The sequence below is a fragment of the Xyrauchen texanus genome, chromosome 13 (genome assembly GCF_025860055.1).
Source record: "Xyrauchen texanus isolate HMW12.3.18 chromosome 13, RBS_HiC_50CHRs, whole genome shotgun sequence".
NCBI lineage: Eukaryota > Metazoa > Chordata > Actinopteri > Cypriniformes > Catostomidae > Xyrauchen > Xyrauchen texanus.
Window position 1 is genome coordinate 21872645 of NC_068288.1, and position 13016 is coordinate 21885660.

The window sequence follows — 13016 nt, forward strand, 5'->3', positions numbered from 1 at the left end:
TAAATGTGCTAAATATGCTCCTGGAAACAATTAGCTAAACATCAAAAACATAAAAAATAAATAAATCAGTAAAAAGTTAACATAACTCATGCAATTGATAATTTATCTTGGCCCACCCACACAAAGGTTTCTGCCAACACTACTGCACTTTTTATTTATGCACTGCTGCAATTTATATAAAAATATTTTCCTCTGCATAATGTTAATTTTTACCAGCAAGAAAACTGATTCCTTGTTCCAATAAATATTACATACACTCACCTGAAGGATTATTAGGAACACCATACTAATACTGTGTTTGACCTCCTTTCGCCTTCAGAACTGCCTTAATTCTACGTGGCATTGATTCAACAAGGTGCTGAAAGCATTCTTTAGAAATGGTGGCCCATATTGATAGGATAGCATCTTGCAGTTGATGGAGATTTGTGGGATGCGCATCCAGGGCACGAAGCTCCCGTTCCACCACATCCCAAAGATGCTCTATTGGGTTGAGATCTGGTGACTGTGGGGGCCATTTTAGTACAGTGAACTCATTGTCATGTTCAAGAAACCAATTTGAAATGATTCGAGCTTTGTGACATGGTGCATTATCCTGCTGGAAGTAGCCATCAGAGGATGGGTGCATGGTGGCCATAAAGGGATGGACATGGTCAGAAACAATGCTCAGGTAGGCCGTGGCATTTAAACGATGTGCCAAGAAAACATCCCCCACACCATTACACCACCACCACCAGCCTGCACAGTGGTAACAAGGCATGATGGATCCATGTTCTCATTCTGTTTACGCCAAATTCTGACTCTACCATCTGAATGTCTCAACAGAAATCGAGACTCATCAGACCAGGCAACATTTTTCCAGTCTTCAACTGTCCAATTTTGGTGAGCTCTTGCAAATTGTAGCCTCTTTTTCCTATTTGTAGTGGAGATGAGTGGTACCCGGTGGGGTCTTCTGCTGTTGTAGCCCATCTGCCTCAAGGTTGTGCGTGTTGTGGCTTCACAAATGCTTTGCTGCATACCTCGGTTGTAACGGGTGGTTATTTCAGGCAAAGTTGCTCTTCTATCAGCTTGAATCAGTCGGCCCATTCTCCTCTGACCTCTAGCATCAACAAGGCATTTTCGCCCACAGGACTGCCGCATACTAGATGTTTTTCCTTTTTCACACCATTCTTTGTAAACCCTAGAAATGGTTGTGCGTGAAAATTAACTGAACAGATTGTGAAATACTCAGACCGGCCCGTCTGGCACCAACAACCATGCCAAGCTCAAAATTGCTTAAATCACCTTTCTTTCCTATTCTGACATTCAGTTTGGAGTTCAGGAGATTGTCTTGACCAGGACCACACCAATAAATGCATTGAAGCAACTGCCATGTGATTGGTTGATTAGATAATTGCATTAATGAGAAATTGTACAGGTGTTCCTAATAATCCCTTAGGTGAGTGTATTATATTTACTGGCAATACATCTTATTTTAATGGCCTAGTTGTGCAGCTCATCAATTAAGTTAGGGCATCCAATAGTGAACAACAGTACAGCAATCTAACAACATAATATGAAAAAAACGTGGCAAATGGCTCATTAATCCTGAGTTGACCATGCTAATGTCTTTTTTATTGGTAGGTCCTTTCTCAGAAGGAGGCAGAGAAAGCAACTCTTACAGAGCGCATAATAACCCTGGAGCGTGACATTGAGACAGCTGCCCTGGAAATGGATCGTATGCGAAGAGACTTCCTGGGCAAACAGGAACAAGACAAGGTAAAATGTATCCCAACATATCTGTGTATCACGTTTGTACTATTAAGCTATTTAAGCTAAATCACTCAAGCAATAGTGTTGTTGTTCTGAATATCAGCACAGCTTTGGTGCAGCCCAGCATTGTTCTGCACGCAATCACAGCTGTACAGATATTCAGAACAACAGTATGATTGCAAGTGTCATTGTACTTTTATACAACAGTTCAACAAACAAGTAGTATTAAATAACATGCATTAAAAAAAGGCTAATTAGTATTTATGCCAGCAAATTTAGTTTCAAAAGAAGCCAAAGCATCAAGCATAATTCAGCACTTTGTACTTCTCTTATTCTCTGGTTTCGAACTAGTTGTGTTTTATCAGTGAACAAATCTGTATTTTTTGAGTAACTCAAAACATAAAAGATGCTCATATGTCGCCACCTACTGGTGTAAAGATGTAATCTGCAGAAATGGTCACTGAAAATATCACTGAACAATGAATTAAAAAATATTTTTGTTGAACAGATTCAAAAGACTAACAACCTGTCTACACTGGAAGCGTCACGTCAAAAGCAAATAGATCCCATTATAATCAATGAAGCTGTCTACACTGGAAGCGTCACGTCAAAAGCAAATAGATCCCATTATAATCAATGAAGCTGTCTACACTGGAAGCATTTGTTGCGACATGATGACAGTAAACAAAGGTCACATTCCATTTTGCACTGCATGCTATTCCTGCAAACAAGACAAATAAACGTTTATAAAATTTGCGTCGATTCATCCAGCATAGACCTCCTCTAGCCATTGTGGTGCGTCACATCAAAACCTAGTGAGCATCTTCCAGAGCATTTTAAGGCACCATAGGTGCGGTCCCGATGCGAAGGCTGTTCCAAAAGCTAGGTGTCTTAATTACATTAACTGCCTCTTAAGAAATCTCATTTTGGCCAAATTCTAAGGTAGCATCAGATGTATTATTGCCTGGGTAGGTGATCCCAGAATGCACCATGATGAGCTTGATGGAAAATAAATCCAAGATGGCGGACGAAGAGAGAAAATTTTGATTATAAATATACTTATAATCCATCGAATACTGAAAAGGATCAGTAAATAATAATTTAATAATTTTAATATGATACAAAATTACTATTTTACCAAAAATGTGTGTGTGTGTTTAGGCTCATCAAAGGATTGCGTTGTGAAATCAGTTCCAAGTCGAGTGTCCCATGCGCTGCACGTGAGGACCACTATTTGAATGATGTGTGTAGCTGCCGCCTATATAGAGCATTCCAAATCGCTCTCTTATGAGGAATCATTTCAGTAAGGATGCTGCCATAGAAGGCAGCTGCCTATGTAGGCAGTAGACAATGAGGCAGCTCACTAAGTTTTGGAACAGACCCAAGGTGTCAAGTCACTGGGATGAATCAAAATCCCCACTACTATTTGGAAAGCCGTGAACACAAACAATCAGAGTTAGAAGTAATGAAGCATCCTAGTGCAGTTATTTTAATATTAGCACTCTTGGAACACCTTCTGGCCAATAAAATTTGAGTGCTGGAACTATCTGTTGTAAAAATTACATTATCGTTAATATTTTCTCTATCTTACTCTCTCTCTCTCTAGGACACAGTTTTAGGGTTGCAAGCTGAGCTGCATGGCTTGCACTGTCGTTTTGAGGAGTCTCTGAGTTCCCGTGAAGTTTCGGAGCGCAGTTTGAATGACCAGATCAGAGAGCTGTCAATGCAGAGGCAGGAGGCTCAGCAAGAGGTCCCACAACTTTAAACTTAACACTCACTTTCCAGGTGTTCTGTCATAGAAACAAATGTATCATCCAGAACATGTGAAACCCATAGCCCATAAGAGCAGTGGTATGTTTGTGCGAACGTAATGTAAGTGAGGGGGTGAGTTAGTTTTTGTTGTGCCGTGAGATTGGGCCGGGAGTTTTTCCAGTTTGTACCTACCAAGGGCTGTCCTGGGGAGAGTCATTTAGCATAGACTCCTGTTGAACTTGGCATTGGTTGATGTGTTTTGAGCATTTTCTAGATGCCACCAGTTTTATTGGTAAGCACACAGGAAGTTGCATGTTTGTGCTTACATATATTCATGTACACCTCCACCTTTAAAGGCATAGTTTACCCAAAAATTTTAATTGCATCATATTTGACTCACCCTCATGTTGTTCCAAACCTGTATGACTTTCTTATAGTGCCAATATACTTTAAGCGAAATCGAGGAAAGAACGGGCGTGACATAATTACGAACAAAAAAATCTGCCCAAATGGTGTTTTTGAGTTGTTTTGGTGGTTACATTTTCAAGAAAACCTCCAAAGCTTTACCTTTAGGGCATTTAATGAATATTAATATTTATACATTTAATAATGTCCATAGATTAAAAGACAGTTACATAAATGAACTCTAAATAACAGAAAATACATTTTTACACAACTACACTTTTTTTTTATTTTTCAGTCCTCCTGTTATCCTATTTCAGAATTAGCACCTGCCACACAGCTTGGCTATTTGCATTCCAAAAGTCTAGTGGAAACAAAGAAATGACAGTTTGTTCGTTTGGTAATGGTGATGGCCCGGAGTTGAGAGAAAGGTTTGATCCTAGTAAAATTAACCATGGTTTTACTATAGTATTATTGTAGTAACCATGTTATGTGATGGAAGCCATATTTTTTATGCCATTAACCATGGTGTAACTACAGTAATATTGTGTTAATACAAAAACCATGTTTAATTTTGTAGCTACTATGATTTTACTGCAAAATACCATGGTGATACTATTGGTAGTGTAGTTAAATCATGGTTGATTTTTTTAGGGGTGGGTCTTTGTTTACTAAATAAACACAATAAACACACACATTTTTGTGTGAGCTATTCCTTTAAGGCTCAAGGTCACTCTTGGGAATGATCTCTGCACAAACATTAGTTAGATTCTACCACAGCCTCGGGCCACAAATTTGGATGGTAGAAAAATCTTTCCCCAAGCACCCAGGGTGAGTGGTGTGACTCAATGGCTGTAGTGAGAACTTTCTGAGTAAGGCTGTATGCACACAAAGATGGATTCTCCCCTTCTGTTTGATTATTTTCACTAATCCTCCTCTGATTTGCCCTGGTCAGACATTGACAAACCACCACTGGTGAGAGGGTGTGTGAAGGGAACTATAAAAGCAAGAAATGAGAAGGAGGCTCCCTCTATGACATGAAAAAGTTGGAGTTTGGGTTTTTCACAGATAAGCAGGTGCTCAGGAGTTGATTTTTTTTCATGTACTGTTGTTAAAGTTGTCTTCATGGAAACATCCTCACAACTCTAAAACAGGGGTCATTTCGTACCCCTTTCACTGTCTTTCTAACCCAACCACTCTATTAATTAATTAAAGCAACGTGGGCTTGGCACAGGCTTATTTCTCTTCCATCAAGATTTATGAGAAGAAAACATCTTGTGTGGCCCAGTGAACTCACACACACACACACACACACACACACACACACATACACAAACACACGTTTCTCTTTCACACACTAGCATCAACGCACACTTGTACACACCGCTGATGTTTCTCATCATCGCTGCTGCATGTGGCAGTCTTTGGAGCCTGTCCTGTCTTTTTCTCTATTTTTCTTCTCTCGCTCTCTCTCTCTCTCTCTCTCTCTCTCTCGCTCTCTCTCTCTCTGCAATCTGGCTGCATTGTGAGAAAAAAAACATTGTAAAACTATTATCTGTAGCCAAGCAATTACTAGAATGTGGGCCATATTCCTGTGTGTTTACATAGGCCAGGAATTTCGCTCTGAGCACATTTGATCAAATTTGTACCAGCACAACTAATTATTGGATATAATTCACATGCACTTAAAACACATTTTTAAGTGTGGATCAGAATGTGCCTTGAAATCCAGGAAAGGAGGCAGAGCTCCTTGGATGAGTCAAACACTCACATGCTTTGAGAATCTGAATGGAACAAAGCAGTGGATCTTTACTAATAAGCTGTTTCCATTTCATTCATCTCATGGAAAATGAAATGGAATTGTCCTCAGCAAAATAGTGCCACTGATGGAATATGACTGTTAGAAGTCTTCCTCCCCCCATGATGTCACCTCACCATACTTGAGTCATTTAAAAGGCTTTATTTTAGATAAAGTTAGACCTTTACACTCAAACACTGATCTGATCACTACACATAATTCTCTTTCTATATTTACAATATCATTTGGTTGAATTTCTTTCTTTCTTTCTTTCTTCATCCCTCTCTGAATCAGGTGGAGCGTTTGAGGAGGGAGCTGAGTGAGGTGGAGGAGAGCAGGGACTCTGGTCATAAGGAACTGATCGAGGCCCATCGAGACCTGAGGGAGTGTTTGCAGGTCAGAGACGCTGAACGGCGTGAGAGCTTGGAACTGAAGAGAGCTTTAGGAGATGCTGTGAGAGAGAAAGAGGCCATCCAGACTTCCAACCATGATCTCCGAACAGCTGTGAAGAGGGCGGAGTTTGAAAACAACAGGTCTAGCATATAGTCTTATTCAATTGTGAATACCTTCTGTATCATATGTCTGCACCCTGCTGAAGGAATAGTTCACCCAAAAAGGAAAATTCTTTCATTTAAAACTTATTTACATATCACCCTTTTGTCGTTCCAACCCCATATTGCTTACTTTCCTTTTCAGGACACAAAAGGTGATATTTTAAAGAATGTTCCAATCGCTGTTTTCAATACAATGGCAGTTGATAATGACTTACTTTAAAGCCTTAAAAAGCACCCAAACGTGGCAAGTGTCTGAATGGCTCAAGCTTATAGGTTCTTTTTTGTAGTGGGGGGATTTCTCCCCTTTTCTCCCCAATTTGGAATGCCCAATTCCCAATGCGCTCTAAGTCCTCGTGGTTGCGTACTTACATGCCTCAATCCGGGTGGCAGAGGATGAATCTCAGTTGTCTGTCAACTGTTGTCAATCCACGCATCTTATCACTTATCAAAGCACTTGTGGAGGCTTCACACTATTCTTCATGCCATCCACGCACAACTCACCACGTGCCCCACTGAGAGCGAAAACCCTTATTATAGCAACCACAAGGAGGTTAACCCAACATGACTCTACCCACCCTAGCAACCAGGCCAATTGGTTGCTTTGGAAGCCTGACTGGAGTCATTCAGCACCCCCTGGATTTAAGCTTGCGACTCCAGGTGTGGTAGTCAGCGTCTTTACCCAGGCCCCAGCTGATAGGTTCTTTGAATTTGTAATCTTTTTGCCAGTTAGCTTGCTCACATGTGATATGTCAAGCCAAATGGCTCACATGGTATAAGCTGATAGGTCCTTTGATAGGTCCGTTGGCTCACTAGAGTTGCTGGCTGTATTCTTTGCCCTGCGGTTTCTCCTGCTGATCCAGGGCAAGCACGTCTTGATCCGTTCAGACAGCACCGTGACTGTAGCATACATACATTTCCAAGGCAGCGTGCGCTCTCGTCATATGTCACAACTCGCCCGCCATCTCCTCCTTTGGAGTCAGCGACTCAGGTGGCTGCATGCCACTCATATCCCAGGCAACCTCAACATAACAGCGACCGCGCTGTCGTGACAGGTTTCGCCCAGTGGAGAGTGGAGGCTCCACCCCCAGGTGGTCCAGCTGATTTGGGGCCGGTTCGGCATGGCACAGGTAGATCTCTTTGCCTCCCAAGAAAATTCCCACTGCCTGCTCTGGTACTCCCTGACAGAGGCCCGGGACAGATGCGCTGGCACACAGTTGGCCCCGGGGGCTGCGCAAGTATGCATTACCCCCAGTGAGCCTTCTTGCACTGGGCTGTGCAAGATCAGGGCAGATGAGGAACAAGTCTCCTTAGTGGCTCCTTACTGGCCCACTCGGACTTGGTTCTTGGATCTCATGTTCCTCATGACATCACCTCCTTGGCAAATTGCCCTGATGAAGGACCTTCTTTCCCAGGGATGGGGCAACCTCTGGCAACCGCACCCAGACCTCTGGAACCTCCACGTCTGGCCCCTGGACGGGATGTGGACGATCTGAGTGACATACCACCTGCGGTCGTAGACATGATCAACCAAGCCAGAGCTCCCTCTACCAGGCAACTTTACGCCCTAAAATGGCACTTGTTCGCAAATTGGTGTTCTTCCCGGTCTGAAGACCCGCAGAGATGCGCAGTTCGGTCAGTGCTTTCATTTCTGCAAGAGAGGTTGTAGGGGAGGCTGTCCCCCTCCACCTTGAAGGTGTATGTAGCCAATATCATGGGCCACCATGACGCAGTGTATGGCAAGTCCTTGGGTAAGCACTACTTGATTATCAGGTTCCTTAGATGAACCCGGAAGCTGAACCCTCCACGGCCAAGCCTGTTCCCCTCCTGGGATCTCTCTGTGGTCCTCCCGGGCCTTCAGAGACTCCGCTTCGAGCTACTTGACTCTTAACATTTTGGGTGAACTTCCTTTAACACGGTTAATGCACTGCTAGTTACATTAGATCATAATTTGAGATGTGATTAGTGAACAAGAACAGATGTCATGTGGTTTGTTTAAGAACATTCCTATTTTGCATTCCTATTGAAAAACCTATTTTGCAATAGGTTTCTCTGTTCTCTGGACAAATTGTATGGGATAGCTTAAAGATCAGCAGGTAGAAATCAGGAGTAGAAATATCTTGTAACACAGATGGCATTTCAAATATTCATCTGAAGTTCCATTCTCAAAGGTGAGGTAGCATGAATGAGCTTCATCAATAGAAATTAATCTTCCTTGTTTTTCTCTTTATCTCAGTTTAAAGCGAGCGGGAGAGGAACAGGAACAAAGGCTGACAGTTTTAGAGGAGTGTAAATCCTCCCTCCAGCAGGAGGTGCTGAAACTGAGAACCAACATGCGTGAGCTAGAGAAGTTTCGCCTGCAGGCACGCAGAGAACTGCAGGAACTGCGCAGACAGGTAAGGGCCATATAATAATAATAAAAAAGCTGTTATTAGTGGTCAGAATCAACTCTCATCAACACAGCCTACCTGAGCCATTTTTGGGTGAAATAATGGCACAAAAATCATATGTGTGTGAGCAGGTAAAGACACTGGAGGGTCAGTGCACTCAGCAAGGGCAGGAGCTGAGTGAGATGCAGGCCAGACTGACTCACGAAGAGCAGAGAGAAGAGGAAATGAGAAGGGAGACCTTTACTCTCAGACAAAGAGTACTGGAGAGTGATGCTGGCAGAGAGGCAGCCCTAAAGGAGGTACAATACACAATGAGACTGGTATAAATTCAGCATGCACCCACACAGAAAGAGACAATTCACACAGGAAATATTTTTGCATCCATCTGCATTTTTTTAAAATAATTTTTCTATGTAAATATGTTCAGATGTTTTTGTCTGTTGCGATGCACTGCTTTTTCAGCATCTCGAGCGATGAATGTTACGTTTACACTGTGCCAAGTTAAAATGTCTTCAGTTTTTAAAACATATCTTGAGACACCTGCATTCTGTTCCAATCCTTGTGCTGTGTGTTTTCTTTTTTCAAGGCTAAAACATGTTCTGCACCTGGTCACCTGCATATTTGGTGTTTTGAATGCTGGTCCACAACACAATATGCTGGTGTGCTAGTGTTCTAACAAGGCTTTGACAAGCAAGATTTTAAACGGCAAGACTTCTTTGCTTAAAGGGATACAGTAGTTCAACTAAAAATTTAAATGATCTTATCATTTACTCAGCTTATGCCATCCCAGATATGTATGAATTTCTTTCTTTAGCAGAACACAAACAAAGATTTTTTTGAAAAATATTTCAGCTCTTTAGGTCCTCACAATGCAAGTGAATGGTGATCAGACCTTTGTAGCTCCAAAATTCACTTAAAGGAAATGTAAAAGTAATCCATATGACTCCAGTGTTTAAATTAATATCTTCAGAAGCAATATAATTGTGTGAGTGAGAAACAGAACAATAGTTAAATCCTTTTTTTACCCTAAATATCCACTTTAACTTTCACTTTCAGATGTGAAAGTGGAGATTTAAAGAAAGAAAAAAAAGACTTACAATTTGTTCTGTGTATCACCCACACCTATTATGTCAATTCAGAATATATGGATTTAACCACTGGAGTCTGATGGATTACTTCTATGTTTCCTTTATGTTATTTTTGGAGCTTCAAAGGTCTGATCACCATTCACTTGCATTGTATGGACCAACAGAACTGAGATATTCTTCTATTCTTAAACCTGTGTTTGTGTTCTGCTGAAGAAAGAAAGTCATACTTATCTGAGATGGCATGAGGGTGAGGAAATGATGAGAGAATTTACATTTTTGGGTGGACTATCCTTATAAACAGCAATACCAGAACAAAATGGTCAACAAACTTCACCTGCCAAGTTTTGCCTTTGAAAACATCAGCTAGACCAGCAGCAAATCCAGTAATTACCAGCCTAAATTAGCGTAGCCTAGTTTGGGAATTGCCTGCTTGTTAAGCTAGTCTTTTCAGCTGGGTGTGTGAACAGCCCCTAATGCATTCAAACTAATAGAAATGGTGTTTGTCCTTGAACAGGCTGCAGGTTTGCAAAGGCGTGTAGCTGAACTGGAAGAAGCGCAGCACCAGGAGAGGGAGTTACAGCAACAACGGGATGCTAATAATCAGGAAAGCCAACTGAAGCAGCGTGAGGAGATGGCTCGCTTGGAGGGGGCACTGCAGGAAGCCCAGGCCCAGCTCAGGGAGCTTGGTCTGAAGGTCAGTCTTGCAGAGGCCCGAGCCCAGGGGCTGGAAGAACAACTGGGACAGAATGACGCCAAACGGAGAGATCTTGAGCACAGGCTGAACGTTCTCAGTTCTACCCTGAGACGTACACTTGGAAGTGGCCGTGGAAGACGTTCACCCACCCCTGGGGAACGTGGACGGAGCCTCTCACCATGGAGAACTCGCTCACCTTTGAAAGGTATAGGGTTTTCTGTCTAATAATGAATCCTTGATCTGTAGCAAAGGTTAGTTTAATGTCAAGAGGAACATCACCACTCTTAGATTACAAAGGATTCCTTTCTTGAAGCATATTAAACAATATCCTGCTGTAACTTACATGGTGTTCAACCTTACACATTAGATGAATTACATGGGAAATGTGTGTGTGCCCTAAGGTGAAATCATGTCAGATGAGACTGGGATATGCGGGTTGCCGGTTTGTTCTCTGTCCCCCTCCCGTGGAGAGGATGGAGAGTTGGATCTGGACTCAGTTCAGATGTCACTGCACAACTTCCAGCAAGAACTCAGGGAAACACAGAGAGACCGGGTACCTCTACATCACCACAAATAAAAAGATAAAAAGAGATTCAAATACATTAAATCAACTTTGTTGTTTTATACCCATATGTCTTTTTTTATTCTGTGGAAAACAAAGGAATACTGATTTCCGTACATTAGCAGTTGAGAGTGCCTAACTTTAAAGCAAGCAAAATTATCATAAATGTGCATTATATTCCAAGTCTTCTGAAGGCATACAATAACTTTGTCTGAACAGACTGAAATTTAGATCATTATTCACTCTCAAATCAAATCACTGATAAACTCCTGAATACAGAGCACAAATCACATATGGTGACACATCAGTAACATCAAACCCCAATGATTTTTGATGATATTGACATGATGCATTAACCTGGTGATATATGCCATAGACAAAACAACAGATTCCTTAGTAAAAAAGTATAAAACAAGGCACACGATAACAGCACAATTTGATTAACCTGATCAACACAAGGTAACAAGGACCATACACACTGCTATAAGAACATGACCTACTTAGATCCTTCTCTCTGTTTGTATGTAGGATGAGGCTCAGGCACAGGTGCAGACTCTCTGCAAACAGGTGGAAAGCCTGCAGGCCAGTCAGGAGAGAAGCAACTCACGTATACAGATGCTGAAACAATCTATTAGAGATCTGGAGGAGGGTAAGAGAGATCCCCAGCCTGACTCTTGGGTTCCAGAATTACTCCACTCAGGAATTACTCCACTCAGTAATTCATTGTTTATGGCTCTGTTTCTGATTAACAAGTTTGTGAATGTGTGGGTGTGTGTTTGCCAGGAAAGCGTGAGCTAGCCGAGCACTTAGAGGGGACACAAACATCCCTCTCCTTACGGGATGAGACAGTTCAGCGTGGAGAACGAGAGAAGAGGATTATGAGTGAAGAGTTGGCCAAATTGAGGAATAGCCTTCAGATATCTGAGACAGAGGCCAAAGAACTGCAGGTTAACACTCATACATACTACATAAACATAGAGATGGTATATGCAATAATCCAAACTTACTCTCACTCAAATAGTATAGCTTGCACTTATTACAACACCATAGTTTGATACACAGATACGTGTTCATTCCCACTTCACCCCACAATCTTCACCCCACAAGTCAGGTAATTTGAAGTTTATGGACTCTTTACACAGACTGCGATAGTGTATTTCCGACTTCATTTCACCCAAAAATGAAAATTCTCTCATCATTTACTGACCCTCGTGCCATCCCAGATATGTATGCATTTTTTAATCTGCTAAACACAAACAAAGATTTTTAGAAGAATATTTCAGCTCTGTTGGTCCATACAATGCAAGTAAATGGGTGCCAACATTTTGAAGCTCCAAAATCCACATGAGAGCAACATAAAAGTACTCCAGACAACTCTGGTGGTTAAATCCATATCTTTAGAAGTGATATGATAGGTGTGGGTGAGAACCAGAACATGTGAGTGGAGCAGAGATAATTTCAGAGTGGAGAGTGCCTTTTTGAAGATTCCACACCGCTCGCGCAGTGCCGCTTGCTCAACCCAGAATGCGTTTTGTGATATGTTGGTTTGGGAACCTGTGAAATAAGCAATAGGCCTGAGGGAGTTCAAATATTGTTTTAGTGATGTTGCCAACCTTATAGCCGACATAAATGCAAAGTATAAATCAAATTTAAGAATGAAGAAATCGGGGAATGGTAGCTCATGCTGACTACCACACCTGGAGTCGCGAGTTAGAATCCAGGGTGTGCTGAGTGACTCCAGCCAAATTGGCCTGGTTGCTAAGGAGGGTAGAGTCACATGAGGTAACCTCCTCGTGGTCCCTATAATGTGTGGTTCTCACTCTTGGTGGAGTGCCACTGAGAATAGCGTGGGCCTCCACACACGCTACGTCTCCTCGATAACGCGCTCAACAAGCCATGTGATAAAATGCGCGGATTGACATCTCAGACACGGAAGCAACTGAGATTCATCCTCTGCCACCCGGATTGAGGCGTGTCACTATGCCACCACCAGGACTTGGAGTGCATTGGGAATTGGGAATTTTAGATTG

General features: G+C 42.1%; 1 protein-coding gene across 1 annotated transcript in view; it reads left to right on the forward strand.

The window, feature by feature from the left end:
* Nucleotides 1-13016, forward strand: part of LOC127653610 (rootletin-like) — a 97825-nt gene that overhangs the window by 70261 nt on the left and 14548 nt on the right. Inside the window, exons 22-30 of the mRNA XM_052140345.1 lie at nucleotides 1621-1755; nucleotides 3356-3499; nucleotides 5996-6234; nucleotides 8489-8648; nucleotides 8774-8941; nucleotides 10245-10629; nucleotides 10826-10977; nucleotides 11515-11635; nucleotides 11770-11933. Of these exons, the coding sequence (XP_051996305.1) occupies nucleotides 1621-1755; nucleotides 3356-3499; nucleotides 5996-6234; nucleotides 8489-8648; nucleotides 8774-8941; nucleotides 10245-10629; nucleotides 10826-10977; nucleotides 11515-11635; nucleotides 11770-11933 (1668 nt within the window). The remainder of the gene's footprint in view (nucleotides 1-1620; nucleotides 1756-3355; nucleotides 3500-5995; nucleotides 6235-8488; nucleotides 8649-8773; nucleotides 8942-10244; nucleotides 10630-10825; nucleotides 10978-11514; nucleotides 11636-11769; nucleotides 11934-13016) is intronic.